The following is a 20,057-nucleotide window of genomic DNA, read 5'->3' on the forward strand; positions in this document are numbered from 1 at the left end:
GCACAGGCTGTCCAGGAGATGGTGGAGTCCTCATCCCAGAAGGATTTTAAAGCTGTGTAAATGTGGCCCTTGGGGGCACGGTTTAGTGCTGGGTTTTGCAGTGCTGGGAAAGATTTGGACTTGATCTTAGAGGTCTTTTCCAACCTCAGATGGGATGCTGCTGTCACTTGTCCTGAGGGCTGTCATAAAATGTGATAAATAAGAGGATCTGCCAGCTGATTCCTTTGTCCCAAGCAATAAAAGTAATGGATTTATTGATCATGGCTAATCCACGAAAAGCCATTAGGTGGTCACAATGTCTTTGTATAACAATTGATCATTTCATATCACATCTCATGATAAGCACCCTAATGTGATATTTCTTAAATCCTATAAATAATTCTGGGGTTTTTTAAGGATTCACCGTGCCTCCTGAAAAAAGGGACAGGAGGGAAGGTGGTTGAAGTATGAGTCCTGCTATGAATTCAGCTCACAGCAAGTAGAATTAAGGGCAGTCTCACAGAAAACCCACTTGTCTTCCTGTGAGTTTTCACCTGAAATTTCAGCCTGTACCAGATTTCTTTAATGGAGCTTTTAATTTGGAGTTTAATATTTCAAAAATCTAAGCAGGGCCCTGCAAGTGAAATTAGAGTGAGATCCATTTCCTGTGACCTGTTGCCACCTGCTGCCTGAGAATAAAGATGATGCATTTAAGTAGCAAGCAGAATTTCCATCAATTTTGTCAGGGATGAATGCTGCTGAGAAGGCACCAGGAGGGTGAATCACAAAGAGAGCCAAATTCTGAGCTGATGTAAGTCAGCACAACTTGGGAAAACCCTGATTTGATCCAGCTGAATATGTGGCCATCAACCGAGGTGGAAGGGCAGAGCAAATGGACTCAAAAATTTCATTCTTAAAGCAGGTTTTGAAACCAGTGGATTCCAATCTGACCATTTGCTGAGGAGAAACATAATTTACATATAATTTACTTTCTCAGCAGCATCCCTTGCAGCCCCAGATCCACATCTAAGTCTTGGATCCAGATCCAGATCATTGTTTTTATGAGCCTGCAGTTCTTTTGAGGAATGGCAAACCCACCCAGATTCAGTGATTTGGTTGAGACCTGGCTCAGATCCATTGCCAGGTTGAACATTAGTGGCAGTAACATCCACAGAATGGGGGTACCAGGAGTGTTCTGGAACTCCAGATAATTCCAGGAGGCAGAGTTGTCTCTTAAAGACCTTTCCCAGCAGCTTTTAGTGAACTTTATGGTTTCCACTTGCTGCTGGAATTATTTCATCTATTCAGCCATGTTGTGTTGGCTGACACTTTCATGGAAGACACATCTAGAAAGGTTCCTTATCAACCAAATCTTATCTTTCCATTCAACATTTCTGCCTCTCTGATTTTTTCTTTCATGCAGTTGCTGCTTAGCCAAATTTATGAAGGCACTGCCACAAATGACAGCAATGAGATATTTCAGTGTAATGAGGCAGATTTCGGAGAATTGGAATAAGTTATTTCTCTTTAGGAGTTGTTTGGTTGCAGGCTGGTTTTTTGTGTATTTTTTAATAATACTTTGGAATTATAGTTTGTCTTGGGCATTAAAGAACAGGATTTGCCATCCAAGATAAAATTACAAGGGTATTGGATTATATCATGGCCTTTACCTTACAAAGAGGTCTCATAATGCTTGTTCTAATTAAAAAGAAAAATAATTCCATTTCCCTGCTCCTTTAGGTCAATTAAATTCCTTAATAATACCATGAAGGAACAGATCTGAGTGTGGACAGGCTGTAGGAATATTTGCAAACAGGGTCTAATTCTGACTATAAAAATAAACTGTCACTTTAGTGTGTGGTCATTGCAGAACTGATGTTAACAATCCTTGAAAAACCCTTAATGAAGCCAGGGTGTTCTATCCTGATGTCCAAACCTGTATCCAAGCTCCAGCTTTGTTCAGGTAAAACTTGCACTGAGGTCTGTGAGCTAACCAGCAAGTAAACATTAAACCTTTGATCATAGATCAGGAAATGGTGAGCAAGTCCCATGTAAGTACTGCTGAACGTGTTTCATGGTATCTGTCCTGTAATTTCTTGTCTTGCCTGTATTTGTTTGTATTTGGAGGTTTTCTCATAGCTCCTCTTGTTATTCAAGACCTTCTCTGGTTTGTTAGGTAAAAACTCACAGAGAAATTCTCCTCATATTCTTGGTGCCAAATGGATGGGATGAGTGACAACTTAAAATCTCCCTAGTCAGCTGTTAAAATTGTTTGGGATCTTTTTTTTTGGTTGGAGAGATGGATGCCTGAAGAGTCCTTGGGAAAAGAGCTGCTTTCCCATTTGCAGGGCCATCATTCACAGCTGAAGTGGAGTTTCAGCATCACAGAAAACTTGTTTTGTCCAGTTTTCTGTCTTGTGAATGGAGACGTGGCTTGAATCTCAAGTTAATGTCCACACAGGAATAAATTTACAAAAATGGTCAAACATGGAGCAAAAAGCTTTTTTTTCCCCCAAAGATCTCCCCAAAGGCTGGGGAGATCTCACAAGAAAGCTGAAAATTTTCTGACCACAGGGAAATGAAAGGTTTTAGGTCAGGTCAGGTTTTAGTCCCCAGTGTCATGAGGACCATAGTCTGTAGATTAAAAGGAGAAATGCAGATATTTCAGTCTGCACATCAGCTCTCTGCCTGTCCGTTTTGAGTCACTCGAAAGCGTGACACGTCCCAGTGTCGGTGTCTTCCATGTGCTGTGGAAGTCCAAGTGTCTGTGACCCGAGTACCGACAGCCATCGTGACAGACCAGTCTCTGCTGCAACTGTTCCCCTTCCCCTTGGCAACCTGCAGTGATTGTATTTTGTCTCCTTCCCTTGGGAAAAGCCGTGGTGGTGGATTAGGGGGAAGGGCGTGGAAGGAGGAGGGAGGGATCCGCATCCTTCCTCCCCACCTCCCGTTTTATGCATGACTGCACCGTTGGGTGGCATGAGTGTGCAGAGCCTCCTCCTGCTTCCCTGGGAGAGGGGCTCAGGAAAGGTCTCCCTCATGGAGATGTTGGCTGGAGAAACCCTCTGCATCCCGGTGGGATCGGGAGGCTGAATTAGAACCCCACCTGGGAGTGGGTGAGGTGGAGCTGAGCTCTCTTTGCCTCTCCCTTGACAGGGCATCCCTCTGGAGCTCCTGCGTGGTGCTGCCCCTGCTGGCTCTCACCTGGATGTCTGCAGTCCTGGCCATCACTGACCGGCGCTCAGCGCTTTTCCAGATCCTTTTCGCCGTCTTCGACTCCTTGGAGGGATTTGTCATTGTCATGGTCCACTGCATCCTCAGGCGGGAGGTGAGAGGGAGGAGTCATTATCTGTTACATAATTAACGCTATTTCCCATAAAAACTACATGGAAAAGTGCCCAACCAGTTGGTCACTTCTCTAACCCTACAAATTTCGCTTTGGGGGAAATCGTGACCACAAAAATGACCGTGACATTTTCGGTCAGAGGGAAGAAGGGATGAATCAGGGTGGAGTTTGGTGAGATGGGATAACATGCCAGGCTTTGCTTGTTTACCAGCAGAATTCTCAATTCCAGAATGTTCACACCCCACCTCCAAAAAATGCCACATTAAAGAAGTGATTTGTGTGATTTCAGGAGAGGTGAGATGCACTGAGATTTGCAGGATGAAATCTGTGCTGGCATTAACACCCTGATATTCCAGCTAGGAAGTGCAGCCAGCAATAATCAGGCAAGGAAATTGAGGAAATTCTCTTCAGCCTCCCTGTGGAGATTTAAAATGGTGAATTATATCAGGGAAGAAAAGGACGAATCTTTTATGTTTCTTTTATGCTTTTCATCCTACGGAGTGGAGAGACTATTAATAACAGAGACAGGAAGGGGCTTTTTTTTCAATATTAATTTTATCTTCTTACAGTTCCTTTAAATTCAGTAAAACAGATTAATTTCTTATGTCAGGCCAATGAAATCAATGGAATTACACCATTGGCATGGCTGAGACTCCTTCCACTAATTGCATTATGAATATGAGTCTGCATTTAACTCCCATTGCAGTCACCAGGATTTTTTTTTCCAATTATTTCAGTGAGTTTGGGATCAGATTTATATTACAGGATCCTGAACAGACTTTGTAGACACCAGTACAATGATTAATGCGGGAGCATCCATTTAAAACATATTGCAAGCTGCAGAATAAAGGACATTTTTATTCCTGACTGTATAAATCAAGCAAATGGAAGTGACCTAGGCAGTGACCCAGGGTTGCTGGAAAAACTCTGAGTTGCTCTTCCGTGTGTGAAATATGTAACACATAAACCTTGTGAAAGAAATGCTGCTAAAGCAGGGTCCGTGTCCTTTTGATCTAACAAGTGCTGTTTTTATTTTGGATTTCAGCAGAATTTAAGGTGGTTTGGTCAGCCTGACTCTGACCTTTGCCAATCTGTCCCTGCAGGTCCAGGATGCTGTGAAGTGCCGGGTTGTGGATCGTCAGGAGGAAGGGAATGGAGACTCAGGGGGGTCCTTTCAGAACGGACACGCTCAGCTCATGGTAGGGAAATCTCCCACTTCCCCTTTAGTAGGGGGTTTGTGGCGACTTTTAACTCATAACTGATAATCAGAGGGCTCTGTCCCTCCCAGATCCTGAATTCACCATTCTTATTTCCTTTAAACTTTTGCTTGAGCAAACACAGCCCTTAAAATGGACTTTTTCCACACAAATCTGAGGCGTTGCATTGTAATTTTAAAGGTTCTCAAGCTCGCACACCAGGTTTTGCAGACATCTTGGTGAGATCCTTTCTTTCCCAGAAAAATAAAGAACCAAAATACACCTCCCATGTCTTCCAGACCTTTTAATCCCCATCAAGCTGCCTTGTTCTGGCTGGAGCTAGGATGCTGTAGTTTAATACTGTTTTAATTACAGTCTGTTGGGTTACTACCATAAAAAATGCTGTCTCCGAGGGATTTTTTTCTCTGAAAAGCACACTTTGCTTCACTGGGAATAGTTAAAGCTCTGTAAATTGTCATCCTCTTGTGTAAGTCCTTTGCAAACAGTAAAGGAATAGGCTGTGGGGTTTTGCCCTGCATCTGCTCCACTGTTATGATGTAGTTGATGCAAGAAACATTTAATTTCTGAGGTTAAGATAAAGATATCAGGAGAATCAGAGGATTTGAGCAACTTCCAAGAGCTCCTGGTTAATATTAGAGCTACAGCACAACCCAGTGATGTTTTTTATCCAATCACTCCTGTGCTGAGCAGTTTCTGCCTGGGCATGAGGCCTCATTTCAAACAGCACAATCTTGGAGTCAAGACATCAGCAGAGCTTTAATTCCACCACACCTTGGTGGTGTTTGCTAAAAACAGGTGCCTCATTTCTCATTTAAATGCAGAGTCTTCTTATTTTCAGACAGGTTCTCGCTCTGCCTAATTGTGGGTAATTAGAGAGCCCCTTGCATGCCTGGTGCTTTGCCTTGTTTAGTAATAGACACCACAATCAACCCCCGTCTCTTATTTTCCATAAGTTAACACCCAGAGCTTTCTTATTCTCCCTCTGTAAATCACGTGCCCTCAAATTATTTATATAACCCCCTCCAGATTCTCAGCAACCTGGAAAAACAGGTGGATCCTGTGATTATCAGTCTGCAGTTGCCATCCCAAGTTCCAGGGCTTTGCATCTCTGTACAACTCCTCATTTCCATCCATAATTATCAGCCACCTTGGGAAATTCTGTGTCAGCTACGAGTTCTGTAGCAATGTTGCATTTCCTTGAGTGTGTGGAGGAGCAGGGAGCTTACAATCACTTTCCTCACATTCCAGCACAAAAAGCTGCTGAATCTGGCTGTGAGTGATGACTCCTCACTGGTATTTTTAGAGGGGTACAATGTTATTTTGTTGTAAAATCATCAAAGGAATCAAAAGCTTTTGCAGGATGACATTTTTGCTGTTACCTTTTCTGTTTATCTCCAGATCTGCCCAGCTAGTGAAAAGGAGCTTAGCTGAGTAGAGCTGTTTTTTCCCCACAAAATCTTGTTGACTGGTATTAAATATAAACCTGTCTTTCATTTATTTATCAGCAGAACTAGTGCAGGCTGTTGAGCTGCATTTTTTTCTGGAACTCCTATCATGGAAATGAGATTATATTTTTCTGTGTCATCCCATTTGCCCATTCGAATGTTAGTTCAGTTGTATTTCTCTTCCATTCTTTTCAGATTTGTTTGATATCCCAAAGAATTTACCGGGAAATTAATATCAGGAAGGCTGAGATAGTTAAAAAAACTCTTGGCTCTAAACTTGCTCATGTTTAAGTGTTTATCCCAGGGGGATGGGGATTTTTCCCACATTCTTCTCAGTATTCATATGGATTTCATTTTGTCACATGAATACAATTATGTGAAATGTCATTCTGAAATGATACCAGAAATAATCAGTGAACTCTTCTACCTTTTGCCAGTCTGCAGCTTCCCCATTACTCCATGAAAGCTCACGGCCTGCTGTGACTCAGTTTATCCAGTTCTTTGAAATGTTATCTGCTCAAAGCTTCAGAAACAGGATTAACTCCTCCTGGGAGAAGAAAGGAGTTCCCTTTGGCTGCGCAGACCACTTGAAAAAGTTATTCAGCCTTTGTGCCTGTGGGAGCCATTGATTTTATGTGTTAAGAGTTTCAGAAGCAGAGACTTGTTCCCACTTCTTGTAGCTTGGTGACAGATCACAAAAAAGCCCAGTGGGGGTGGAGCATTCCCAGCAGGATCCCCAGATCTCTTTAATAAAGGGTGGGGAATCCACTTAAATTTATGTGTGGAGTGATACATCCAAAACACTTTGGGCCAGGAACCTGTTCCCTGTTTTTTTAGGGGTGTGCATAAATGTGTTCCAGCAAGATATTTTATTCTGCAGCCCAGGAATAAGTGAATGGATGAGCAGATGAACCCCAGTTGAAAAGCAATGTTCTGGCTTTATCAGTGATAAAATTCAAAAGCCAACAGGTGGGAAAACATTTTCCATGTTTGAAAATCCAAGCCAAACTTCTCCCCTCCACTCTCCTGGCAAAGGCTGTGCCCACCTCACTAATAAAGTGGGAGTTTTGCATTTTCCAAGTTTTCCTGTCCCTCACCAGCCCCTTTTGACCCCATGCTCTGTGTTCTCTGTCTTTCAGACCGATTTCGAGAAGGACGTGGACATGGCTTGTAGATCAGGTGAGCACATCACAGGTGAGAATCAGCAAGTGACCTGGTTTGGGGATTGAACTAGGCCATTTCTTTTCCTTCCCTTTCTGTTTCCTTTGTGTGTGTCCTGGTTCCTTGCATGTCCTCACATGGGTTGCCCTTACTTTCAACCCAAGCCAAAATAAAGCAACACCTGAATTTTCCCTTTGCTTTTCCTATTTTCCTGTAGCTCTTTTGGCCTTTTAACTGAGATCAAGCCTTGCCTCTGAGGAGTTGTTTTTTGCCATGTAACACAGTGGCAGAGAAGAGCATCAAGGAAGAAGAGATGGGATCCATCTCTTCCTACTGTGATCCTTCTTTGTTTCAGCAACCCCTGCTGGGGTCATGCCAACCCCAGGCAGCTCTGTGCTCATGAAGGGTGTCTTTGTAGAAAGTCTGGAATCTGGAGAGCCTTCCCACCACTCCACCTGGCTCCAGGCTCTTCTGTGCACCTGGAAGTGGTTGGATCTCTCCTCCTCTGCCTGCTCCTTTCTGCTGTGTGTTCATCACACAGCTTCCTCTGGATCCTGAGGATGTGCATGAGTTGACAGCCCCTTTTCCCAATAATCCCAGGGGTGTCTGTGCTGCCTGGATTCTCCCTGGCTGCCTGTTCCTCTCTGCAGGTCTCGTCCTCTCCTGGTCCTGGCATGCCTGACCTTTGGCTGAGGTTATTTTTCTTACCCTTTGTAGATACTGAGGCTTTCATTTGCCCTCCCAGACTTCTCCCCTCTGCCAAGCAAGAGAAATGCCGGCTTGCTTGGGAATTGCATAATTCATATCTCCCAAACCAGGATCTTCCCAAGTCAGGGACAGCACACTCTGTGTTCACTTACCACTATGGCAAAGCTTCTCTCTCTCTTTTTATTAATCTTTCCTGCCTTCCTTCTTTCCTTTTTTCTTGTCTTCTTTCCTTCTCTCTTTCCTCCTTTCCCTGCCCTGCCTTTTTTCTTTCTCCCCTCCTCTCTCTCTTTCTATAAACATCTACCTGTCCTTTTCATTTATCCTTTTCTTTATCTCATCTATCATTTATTTATCTGCTTCTAATGTATTTATCTATAATTCATCTCTTTCGTTCTGTCTCACAATCACTTATTTATCTCTGTCCTCAGCTGTCTGTCTTGCTGTACCTGTTATTTATGTATTTCTATCTGTCAACATTTGTCCCTGTCACTGTGTTTCTGTGCATTGTCTATCACTGTCACTATCATTTATCTGTCTAATATCTATCTATATCTTATTTATCTTTTCCTGTCCATCTCTCTGCCTCACTCCCTCTCCCTGTGCTTATCACAGTCACAGTATATTTATCTCACTTACCCCTGTGATATCTTATTTCACGGTCTCTTTTGTCCATTTATCTCTTTTCAGGGTCTCTCCATTTTTTTTTCTGTTTTTCTGTCTCACACTCTCTAATTTAATTTCTAGCTGTCAGCCTCTTCTCATTTGTCTCTCTCCTTCTCTTTTGACACCAAATATCTCAGTCCCAAGAAATCACATACGAAAAACGCGTGTGTGGGGCCATGTCTGAACTGAGGGGATGCTCAGGGAGCCTTCACCAGACACAGAGTCAGCTGTAAACCCCAGCAGACCCCAGATTCCTCCTCAAGAGGAGCCTTTCTGGATCTGCCACCACACCTCTTCATCCCAAATTGAGTTTCCCAGAGGAAGGGAAGGAGCTGATTTGTTCTACATGATCCTGGAGCCCCTGGATCAGCAGCTTGCCAATAGCCTAAGCTTCCCCTCCTTTGCCAGCATCCAACTCCAGAATTTGTATTTGTCTGCCTGGAGATTCTCCTCCTTTCATTAAGTACCATTAGATTGTGCCAAGATAAGTGGTTAATAATAAACCTAATTTCAGAGACCTTTTGGAGTGGTGCATCATCCCATGCACTCTCCTTATTGAATAATAAAATCCAGGAACCTGTCCAATGGTTTCTGGCCATCATTTCTCCTAGAGGCACCATCTCTCCTCTTGTGATGGATTGGAGATGTGGCTGAGACCACTCAGAACCCCCTCACATTGATCCCCTGGTAGGATTTGCTCCAGGGCTCAGTGTTGAAGGCTCATTCCACTCCTTGCTTGGAGATTGCCAAGTGGAAGCCTCTCCAAACCTATTTTCTGTAACTGATGTGAGCATGGAGAAGATCAATAAACCTTGCTGGGGCTCCCAAGGGAAGGGTTTGACTTGTTCTGATTTATCCCAGCAATGCTAAGATGTTCGTGGCTGCCAGAGTTCTCAGCTTTAAAAGCTCTTTACAAGCTCTTTTTATTCTCCTTGGTGCCCTGCTCATCCTGCCTTGCGTGCTCTGTGGTCCTGGGGAGGAGTTTGATCTTCCCTCACTCCCACTCAGAGCTAGTAGAAAAATCAGTGTGTCCTCAGTGCCATGGGATGCCCATCCCACCTCTGAATAATGTCAGCTCACCCCAAAAATCCTTCTCTCCTGTCCTAAAAAAGATCCATTTACCTATTTTTATTTTCTCCTTGCAATGGGTAAAAGGGGAACATACGTTTCTTTCTCTTTTGCTGTGCTGAAGTCCTGGGTAAGTAGCCCACAACACCTTGTCCCTGCCCCACAGTCTGATTTCCATGGTTTTCTGATTTTCCACCCAGCAGAGACATCAAGGTTGACATCATTATTTTCCCAAGATCTTTGCTGCAGCCTGAAATCAACTGAGCAATAGATTATTATGCCTGGAAAATGGGCAAATTATTTTTCTTTGTGGACAGCATTGCGTGGGGATGAATGTCCAAATGTCCTTTATGAAGTGTTCACTTCCTTCTCAGTTTAAAGTTTTCCTCTCTTTTTAAGGAATATTCCCATCACCACTTGCTTTCCTGAAGGGAAATCGAAAATTGCTAAATAATGAGCTCTCGCAAAGGCTTACCGTGATTACTGGAATGTAAGATTTTATGGAGAGCAGTTTGAAATTCATAACAAAACATGCTGTGTTTCAAAATACCTATTTATTAACACTGAAACTGTTAAGGGAAAAGAGCAACCTGAAGTGTTTTAGTGAGTTAATACAAAAAATTAAATTTGAAGGGGGCTGGAACTCAATGATCTTTTAAGTTTTCTTCCAGCCCAGGCCATTTGATGATTTTATGGTTGTATGAATCATTAATAATGTTGTATTTCAGCTATTTCCTGAATCAAAATAATTTTTTTACATGAAAGCAGCCTTTTATTTTAATGAATTCTACTCCACAGGCTAATAATGTATAGATTTCATATATACATACATGTAGTAGATGTACTAAATATCTAAAAATCTCTTTGGTTTTCAGGGTATTGTTATCAACATGTTGGCCTAGATGGGAGTTTTGGCCATGGTTGTGTTGGAAAACTCACATCACAGAGAACTCTCCCAAAATAACAAAGTTTTTTCCTCCCTAGCTTCAATTTTGCCTACAGTATCCTGGATTTTAAAAATACAAATAACATTAAACACTGTTGTGCCTCTCTGGGAGGGGTGCTGGCGGGGAGTGACTGTGAGAGGTGTCTTGATGTGCCAACAAAACCCCAGGTGAGGTGCTGAGGACACTTCTCTGTCTCCCCAGTGCTCAACAAAGACATCACCACGTGCAGAACCTCGACCATCACGGGGACCCTGAAGCGCCCGTCGCTGCCCGACGAGGAGAAACTGAAACTCAACCACCAGAAAGGCTCATCCAACTTCAACAGTCTTCCAGCCAACGTCTCCAAGATGCACCTTCAGGGCTCCCCACACTACCTGGGGGCCATCAACCTGAACGAGTTCAGCAACCACTCCCTCACCCTGAAGAAGGACAAGAACCAGCCGCCAAAATCCATCTACATCTGCGACGGGGACATCTTCAAGAAGTTGGACTCAGAGCTCTCGCGGGCGCAGGAGCAGACCCTGGACACCAGCTACGTGATCCTGCCCACCAACACGTCCACCTTGAGGGCCAAACCCAAAGATGAGAGCAAATACAGCATCAACATTGACCAGATGCCTCAGACACGGCTCATCCACCTCAGCATGGCCACCGACCCCGGCTTCGTGGTCAAGAGTCCCCCGCGGGAGCCGGTGACCATGGCGTGCAGCGAGGTGCAGGGTTCCTCCATGATCCAGCAGCAGCAGCAGCTGGCTCCACAGAACGTCTCCAACGAGTCACAGATTCCCAACAGCCTGTGTGACACGGGTGACTCAGGGAACTCGGGTGTGGTGTCCAAGAGCGAGACCGTCTCCACCCTCTCCATGAGCTCCTTGGAGGTGAGTGTGGAAATCACGGTGGTGTTCTCAGCCCAGGGTGGTGCTCTGTCCTCAATCCCGCCACTCCAGGGGGTTGGAAAGAAGAACTTAAGGGAAATTGTAGCCCAGGATGCAATGCCAGTGTCATATTACCCTGAGGGCCACTGGCATGTAGTCATGTTTTGGAATGTGATGTCACGACTTCCAGAGCACTGTTTTTAGCCCTACAGGTGCTACAAAGTAAAAAAAAAAAAAAAAAAAGTTAATTTATCAAAGATATTAATTTTAATGCCAGGCACGTGGCCTGCCTTATCTTTTCCCCTTTATATCCTCAGCCCTATTTCCCATTTTGCTGGTTTCAGTCATGATGAGAAGACCCCAGTAATCAAGGCTGGAGGGGCTGGCAGCAGCCTGGGATAATGGAAAGTATTCATGCCTATGGCAGGAGGTTGGAAGTGGTTGATTTTAAGATCCCTTCCAACACAAATTATTCAATAACATAAAATATTTGGCATATCCCATCATGAAGAGCCAGAAAAACACGTTAAAGGTGTAGAAAAAGGGAAAGGAAAAGGACTTTTCCTGTTTTATCCTCTTACTAACCTTTACTCATCTCTTTGTCTCCTGAATGCCCAGAGGCGGAAATCCCGGTATGCAGAGTTAGATTTTGAGGTGAGTGCATCCCTTTCTAAATGTTTGTCCCAAATTTTTTGAGCCACCCTCTCCAATTATCTCACTCTTGCCAGAGCGCAGGAAATCCACATTCAGCCTGCTTATACATGGAAAGGGAAATCCTTCTAGAAATTGTCCTGCCTCTCCTTCAGGGCAGCAGAAGGTAGAGGTGAAATGCAGACTGGTCAAATGAAAAAGAAAATGAGATTGTGAAGCATTTTCTAATGAAATTACCCCAATTCTACCTGTTTGGGTGAGCTCTGAATACATTTGCAGAGGTGACAAACTGAGGAAAGGCTGGGCATGGGGACAGGTATCAGTTAAAGAGGGCAGAAAACCTTCCTTAGGACATTGACTGTCAAGCTCAAATTCTGCAGCATAAAAATTTGATTATTGCAAGTTTAAGGGTTATTGTTTTTAGGTCAAAAATTAGTTATTTTCTGCTTTCTCCCACCATCTCACCTTGAAAATAAAGGCAGTGCTGCAGTGGGTCCTCAGTAAGTGCTGAAGGTATTTTAGGCACCTGCAGGGAGACAGAGCTCGGGTTAAATGATGTAACTCTGGGGGGAAGATGTGTTCCTGATGAACATGGTTTGCTGACCTGTGGCCCTTTGTGTTTGCTCCAGAAAATCATGCACACAAGGAAACGTCACCAAGACATGTTCCAGGACCTGAACAGAAAACTCCAGCACGCAGAGAAGGAGAAGGAGTCTCCAACAATAGACAGCAAGGTTAGTCAGACACTTCCAGAAGCCCTCAGGTGCCAGCAGGAGCATGGGAACCAGCAGGAAATTGGTTTTCAACCATGGATGTTGTAAAAAACACACACGCACCACACACAGCCCAGGAGGAGGATGTCTGTCCCTATATCTGTCCATGGTGTTGTTTTCCCTTTGTCTGTCCTTGGCATTTCCTGCCAGGTCATCCCCTTGTGCCCTGTCCATCCACTCCTGGGTAGGAGCTGGAAATTGGGTTGACCATGAGGAAACCTGGGTGGAAAGTGGAGAGGGCAGAAAGAGGGGAAGCATTTTCCCTCCCTTGTGGGGCTGAGGCAGAGGCCAAGGTGGCAGTGATGGGATATTTAGGATGGCCACAGCAGTGGGATTTAAGGTGTGGTGTTGGGAGCACATTTTGGGGAGACTTTTAAATGTAGGTTATTTGTGACAGCTGATCACCTGAGCATGTGGAAATGAGCAGGTCCAGAGAAGTCATAAAGGTTCTCCAAGGGCTGGAGCATCTTTCCTATGAGGAAAGGCTGAGAAAATTGGGATTGTTCAGCCTGGAGAAGACTCCTAGATGAGCTTATTGTGGCCTTTCAGTCCCTAGAGGAGCTGGGGAGGGACTTTGACAAGGTCATGTAGTGACAAGAGTGTGACAGCCAACAAGGGGCGAAGGCTTCAACCTGAAAGAGAGTAGGGTTAGATGGAATATTGGGAAGAAATTCTTCCCTCTGGGGGTGCTGAGGCCCTGGCACAGGTTGCCCTGTGGCTGTCCCATCCCTGGAAGTGTCCAAGGCCAGCTTGGACAGGGTTTGGAGCAGCCTGGGATGGTGGAAGATGTCCCTGCTCATGGCAGGGGGTTGGATTGAGATTGTTTTTATAGTCTTTTCTGACCCAAAGCATTCTGTGGTCCTGTGATATCCAGGAACAAAGTTCTAGGGAAAAGGGGACTTCTTTCAAGGAGTCCTTCCCTGAGACAGACTCAGGGAAGGACCTTTCAGCCTTTCATAGGGGCAGAGATCTAGGACTGGAAAAAATTATCAGCAGCCTTTGTAATAATTGATGTTGTAATTAATAAAATAAGGAAGAGCAGGCAGATGTCACCTTCCAACCAGCTGGGCAAGGACTGAAGGGCTGTAAGGAATTCTTACAGCTCCAGCTGAAGAGAAAAACAAGCAGCAGAGCCAGGTTGACAGTAAGAAATTAAATTTCCTGCACTCAGGAGAGAGGCAAGGTGAGCTAATTCTAACAATTCTTTGTGATTTGTAATCAAAGCCCCTCATGACAAGAAAGAAATTGAGGGGCTGGGGAGAGAACAGTGACAAAGGTGGAGGAGGGTCTGAAGCATGTATCTGATGAGGAGCACTTGAGGGAGCGAGGGGGACTCAGCCTGGAGAAAAGGAGGTTCAGGGGGGACCTTCTGCTCTCTAGAACTCCCTGACAGGAGGTTGGAGCCAGGTGGGAGTCAGTCTTCTCTCCTAGGTAAAAAGTGATAGAACAAGATGAACCAGCTCCACTTGCGCCAGGGGAAGTTCAGGTTGGATATTTGGAAAAATTTCTGCAGTGAAAGGGTGGCCAAGCATTGGAGGAGGCTTCCCCAGAGAAGAGGTGGAATCACCATCCCTGGAAGTGTTCAGAAACTGTGTAGATGTGGCACCTGGGGACATGGTTTAGTGGTGGCCTTGGCAGTGCTGGGTTAACAGTTGGATTGGTGGTCTTGGAGGTATTTTCCAACCTCAGGAATTCCATGATCCTAAAACATATCCAGGATGTAGCACCCCTGCTGGGTTAACAGTTGGATTGGTGATCCTGAGGTCTTTGCCACCCTCAGGGATTCCATGATCCTAAGACAGATCCAGGATGCAGCAACCCCCTGCGATGTGGCAGATGTGGCACTGGTGGGGTTTATTTTGATGGGACTCCCTTGGAGGCAAGAGCAGAGCTCAGAGGGTGATGGAACAAGAAGTTTGGGGTTTTTTGGATGGAAGCAGAGCACTACAGAGGCTTTGGTCTGTGTTTGATATAAGGGTCTCTTCAAGCCAGGTCTTATAAGCTCTTGGAGATTTATATCACACCCGAGATAGCTCAGTCACTTCAGATGGCATAAAATCAGCAGGATGGCTTCTGTGGCAGTGTTGGAAACAGAAAAATTTTAATAAAAGGCAAAATAACAAAGCTCTTTACAGAGAAAAACTGAGTCAGGGGAAGAGGTTCTTGTTCTTGGTAAAACACCTCACAAAAGCAATTCGTTTCTTTGTTCTGTTCTTTTTCTAGTAGATTGCTTAGGTGGGACTTTCTGGCTTCTGTCCAGTTAGCTATCCTTAAGTTTGAGGTGAAATCCCCAAGGTCCTATGACGTGTCTTTTCACCTAATTGAGGAGAGAAACATGTGGGCTTTTTTCCTTTTTTAGGAGACAAAGGATAATTTTGTCACTCTGTCAACAGGGGTACATTCTTACATGTGTTCTGATCCCACATTGCTGTGCTGAAGTCCAGAGATGTTACCCCAGCAAATCCTATTTTTATTGTGTGTGGCAAGGTGTTATTATGGGCTGCCCAGTGTAACAGAGTGAGAGGCAGTGGATCTACAGGTTCAGACCAAAGAATCCTGCCAGGTCTAGAATCCCAATGTGTCTCACTCAGTGTCACCTCTGGGGGCTTTTATTTTTTTCAGTTATTTTAGTATGACACAGCTGTAAACCCAAAAAATGCTTAAATGCGGTGTAAAAGCTAATCTGTGGTCTATTTGCAGGAGGAGTTTATAGATTGGGAAGGTTTTAGCATTTCAGAGATGCATCTATGTAGAATTAAAGTTGCTGCTGTCAGCATCAAAGAGCTTTGAGCTGCTAAAGGAGGTTCTGAAGGTGGCTTTTGTGTATTGACTGAATCTTTTTCAAGCTGGGAATTTTCTCTTGGATGTAACAGGAGAGGAGGAGCTTGTGAAGAGCAGGATTAGTAAATCAGGAGTGGGTATTGGTTTAAAAAATATCCAAAGCAATAAAAAGTCAAATAAACAGGTTTTTTTCAGCCTTTTTTCTACCATTTGTTGCTGAGAACCCTATCAGAACTCAGACCCCATCTTCAGCTTGCCCTGAGAAGGCAAGGAGCAGATAACAGGGATTAAAGGGACAACAAAAGGATGTTTTCCCTTTCATGTGTGTTTAGGTTATAAAAAGATGGAGTGCTTCTCCTGGTGGCAGTGATAAAACAAACCTTAGTGTGAGTCTGGCTTTCATTTGCACTGCTGAGCATCCTGGACCTATCTCAACCCCTTCCATGAGATTGTCTTGGTTTGAAAGACAGTTGTCTGCTAAGGAAGGCAGGAGCCTCCCTTGAAATGGAAAATGTAAACCTCCTCCCTCCAAATTATTGCAATTTTGAAATTAAGGGGCTCTCAGGCAAAGATATGGGAGTAGGAAATAACAGTTCTTTATTAGGAAAATTAAAAATACAAATGCAATAGTACAAAAAAAGAAAACAAACCACTGACAGAATCAGAACAGGACCTGACACCCTGTGGGTCAGGGTGGTGGCACAGTCCCATTCCATGGTGGCTCAGCCCTCCTGCAGTGCCAGCTGTGGTTCTGTTGGAGTAGGGATCCTGTAAAAGGGTGGGGTTTCCCTCTGAAGGTCCAGAGGTGGTATGGATGGGCCTGGTCTTCCTCTGGGAATCCAGTTAGGAAGAAAGCTGCTCCTCTGGGAATGCAGTGGGCAAAGGCTGCTGTGGTGTTTCCAAAACTATTATATCCCGTTAGGAATGTTTGGCTCCTCCCCCTGGGTGGAGCATCTCCCAATGGGATGATGAAATTTTATCAGCCATGCAGGGAAACTCACTGTCCCATTAACAACAGAGATCTCCTGGAGGGAGGCTTGGTTGTGGAAGAGATAAAGAAAAACTGCCCAATTAACAGAAGATAACAGCCCCACCTCTAACAGATGGGAATAGAATACACACTCCCAGCTAAATCTTTCAACCTAAGACAGACATGAATCCAAAAATTCCTTAACCAGCAGAAAGCTCTGTGCCTTGTGGGCATGAGCAAGGTCATGACAGGATCCTGGAGTCCCCTTGAACCCTTCCTCATCCCAGAGCAGAAGGGATATTTCTTGGATCTGCTCCATCTGCCTGCACTGCTGTTCTCTCTGATTTCCCTTTTAAATAAACAACCACGAAGTCAAGCTCCCAAGTCTCTCTCCAGGCCTGGCATTTTCCCAGCTCTCCTGGCAGCACATCCCATTGTCCTCAGTCCTTTCCAGGATACAATGCTTGTCCTGCTCTTGCTGTTCCTCTCTCCTCCGTCAGCTCCAAGGTCAGAAAAGTGCAGATGAAACTGGAATTAAATGTCTGCACAGGACAGGCATCATGTGGATTCCTAGGAATGGTGCTGGACGTTTTAAGGATCACTTTTTTAGGGATTTTATTGTAAATTGCCATCCACACAGTGCTCCAGTGCACTTACCATGTCACACTAAACACAAGCTCCTTTCACATGAACTCCTAAACTGTCAGATATTAAGGAAACACCCAAGAGAAGAATGGGATGAAGGAGCAGATTTTCAGTCTCTTTAGGAAAAAGGGTGGACAATTCAACCATCACATTTTATTTATTGTTGAGAATTTCTCCAGCTTTGAGGGTAAAATATGATTTTCAGAACTCATTTTAGAGGGGTTTTCAGCCATGACACAAAGGTTTATACAAGCACATGTGTTCCTCCTTTTTAGGTATCCTGACAGATGGAAACTTGGGATAAATGTTAGTGCTATGTACACTTGATAAAGAAAAATGTCCTTTGCTCACTGTCCCAGAGAAGTAACTTGCAGAGCTAGAAGCGTAATCAGGAACTCACAGAATCATTAAGGTTGAAAAATACCTCTAAAATCATCAAGTCCAACCACTCAACTGTGTCCCAAAGTCCCACAACTAAAAATTCCTCCCAGAATGTGACTCCGCCACTTCCCTGGGCCCCTGTCCTAATATTCAATATCCCAGCTCTCTTGACCACCCTTTCAGTGAAGAAATTTTTCCTAATATCCAGCCCAAACGTTCCCTGGCACAACTTGAGGACATTTCCTCTTGTCTAATCCCTTGAGAAGAGAGACTTGAGTTATAGGAAATTTTAAATGACGACAGGTTTGGGGATGAATTCTGCTTTTCCATCAACCTGTGCTTGAGGAGTCCTAATCCACATCCCACTGGGATTGGAGTGTTCCCACTCCCATCAGCTTCCTAATGATTGGGGCTGGTATGTCAGAGAATTATGGGAAGCAGGATAATTCCTGGAATGCCAGTCAGGTCTGAATCTTGCTCATGTTCCAGGCATCCCCAGGGATGTGGCACTGGCCACAGTTATTGTTTCACTGCAGTTATTTTGCTGGAAATCAAAGCAAATTCCTAATGGTGGACTAAGGTGAGCTTCAGAGTACAATAATAAAGAATTTCCCTCCCTTGAGGAATAAACATGCATTTTTCCATGTTTTCTTTTCCAGTTTATTACATAAAATTTATTTCACGTGACACGGAGTATCTTTTGTCTGTACCTTAACACTAAAATGCTCCCACTGGAAGCACCCTCCACTATTCCTGATTAAAATCACATTTTCCAGCAGGATCCATGTTCAAAGTACACAGGACCACACATCCAGGTGGTACTCAAGCCTTGGCCACCTGGCCCCTGCAGCAGAAAAACGTGGTCACACTCAAAATGGCTTTGAGTGTGACCACATGTGCTCCTCCTAAAAAGGAGCATATGCTTGTAGAAACCTTTGTGTGATGGCTGAAAACCCCTCTAAAAGGGTTCTAAAAACCATATTTTACCCTCGAAGCTGGAGAAATTCTCAACAATAAATAAAACCTGATGGTTGAATTTTCCACCCTTTTTCCTAAGAGATTGAAAATCTGTTCTTTCTTTCCATTCTTTTCTTGGTGTTTCCTTAAAATCTGACGATTTAGGAGCTGAAGGAGGGGCATTTGGATGGGATATTGGGAAAAAGTTCATCCCTGTGAGGCCCTGGCAGGTTGCCAAGAGGAGCTTTGGATATTTCAACCCTGGAAGTGTCCAAGGTCAGGTTGGGCAGGGCTTGGAGCAACCTGGGATAGTGGAAGGTGTCCACTATCCCAGGTGGTGCAGAGGGTGGAATGAGGCAATATTTAAGATCCCTTCCGACCCAAACCATTCAGGGATTCTGTGATTTGTGGCTGTATGGACTGATCAGGGGTGTAGACATTATTTCCCAAAGTTAATTTATCCATACTAGGGAATTTAGATTGGAGCAGGATGACATCCAGCAAGATCTGATGACAGCCAAGTTGAAAAGTCAGGTTTTTAATGCACTGATGGATCTCTGTATGACCTTACCATGATCCTGGCAGGTCCCTTCCCACTCTGGATATTCTATGGTCAATTTTTTCTCCCTTGCAGTCTTCAACTTCAGGTGAAGCAAGGAAGGTGGAGGTGATTTTTTTTCCTAACTCAGAAGGAAATTCTGGGGTTGTAGGCAGGAATTTTTTGCTCATTTTTTGCTGGAATTTGGGACAGATGTTCTCTGACCACCTGAAGAGAGGGAAGAATCCAAAAATAGCACCTCAGGAACAGCTGGTTTGCTGTGCTCACCCTCCTCCCAAACCTGTGGAGGTTTCACACTGTTGCCCTTCCATTTAATCCCAGCCCAAACTGGAAGCTGGTGCAGCCCCTGAGAGGAAAACTCAATGAGCTCTGTGTGTGTGGAATATTTATACCCCTGACAGCTTATTTGCAACCAGGAAGCATCAAAGGAACCAAAGACTTGGAGACAACCACAGCAGGATTTGCATCAAAATACCCAGCCACCCCCACCAGGCATCCTGATGGAAATTTAAAGCTCTTTTGGCGTCTGGGTTGCCCCAAACCCTCATTTTTAAGGCTGCAATAAGCAGTGAGTGGCTTCCACATGGATTATAAATCTCACTTTCTATAAGGGAGGTTTTGGATGTATATTGGAATGTTAGCTTGGGACTGACTCAGACAACAGTGTTCTTCCTTCCTAATCACTCCCATCACTTTGACTCCTTCTTTACCTCCCCAATTGCTACCAAAAAAAAAGAAAAAAAAAAACCCATTGTTGGAAAACCGTGCTGCAAGTTTGTTTCTCCCTTTCAAAGCCTGACCTTTGCCTGGCAGACTGCAGGCTCCACCACACAATTTCTTCCCCTTTTTCCTCCTAAATACACAGTTACCCAGCTTTGAATTCTTGTAGCTGAGAGTTCTTCACATTAAAGCAGGGTAGTGGTTATTTTCA

General features: G+C 44.3%; 1 protein-coding gene across 12 annotated transcripts in view; it reads left to right on the forward strand.

Annotated features, from left to right (window-relative positions):
• The window catches only part of ADGRB1 (adhesion G protein-coupled receptor B1), a 291,313-nt gene that overhangs the window by 261,341 nt on the left and 9,915 nt on the right, over positions 1 to 20,057 (forward strand). For 8 of the 12 annotated variants that reach the window (XM_064706755.1, XM_064706752.1, XM_064706758.1 and 5 more), the window contains 6 exons: positions 3,136 to 3,307; positions 4,429 to 4,524; positions 7,127 to 7,181; positions 10,736 to 11,412; positions 12,028 to 12,063; positions 12,690 to 12,794. In XM_064706755.1, coding sequence (XP_064562825.1) covers positions 3,136 to 3,307; positions 4,429 to 4,524; positions 7,127 to 7,181; positions 10,736 to 11,412; positions 12,028 to 12,063; positions 12,690 to 12,794 — 1,141 coding nt within the window. The remainder of the gene's footprint in view (positions 1 to 3,135; positions 3,308 to 4,428; positions 4,525 to 7,126; positions 7,182 to 10,735; positions 11,413 to 12,027; positions 12,064 to 12,689; positions 12,795 to 20,057) is intronic. The other 4 variants (XM_064706764.1, XM_064706756.1, XM_064706762.1 and 1 more) reach the window with 1 other exon arrangement.

The sequence above is a fragment of the Zonotrichia leucophrys genome, chromosome 2 (assembly GCF_028769735.1).
Source record: "Zonotrichia leucophrys gambelii isolate GWCS_2022_RI chromosome 2, RI_Zleu_2.0, whole genome shotgun sequence".
Taxonomy (NCBI): domain Eukaryota; kingdom Metazoa; phylum Chordata; class Aves; order Passeriformes; family Passerellidae; genus Zonotrichia; species Zonotrichia leucophrys.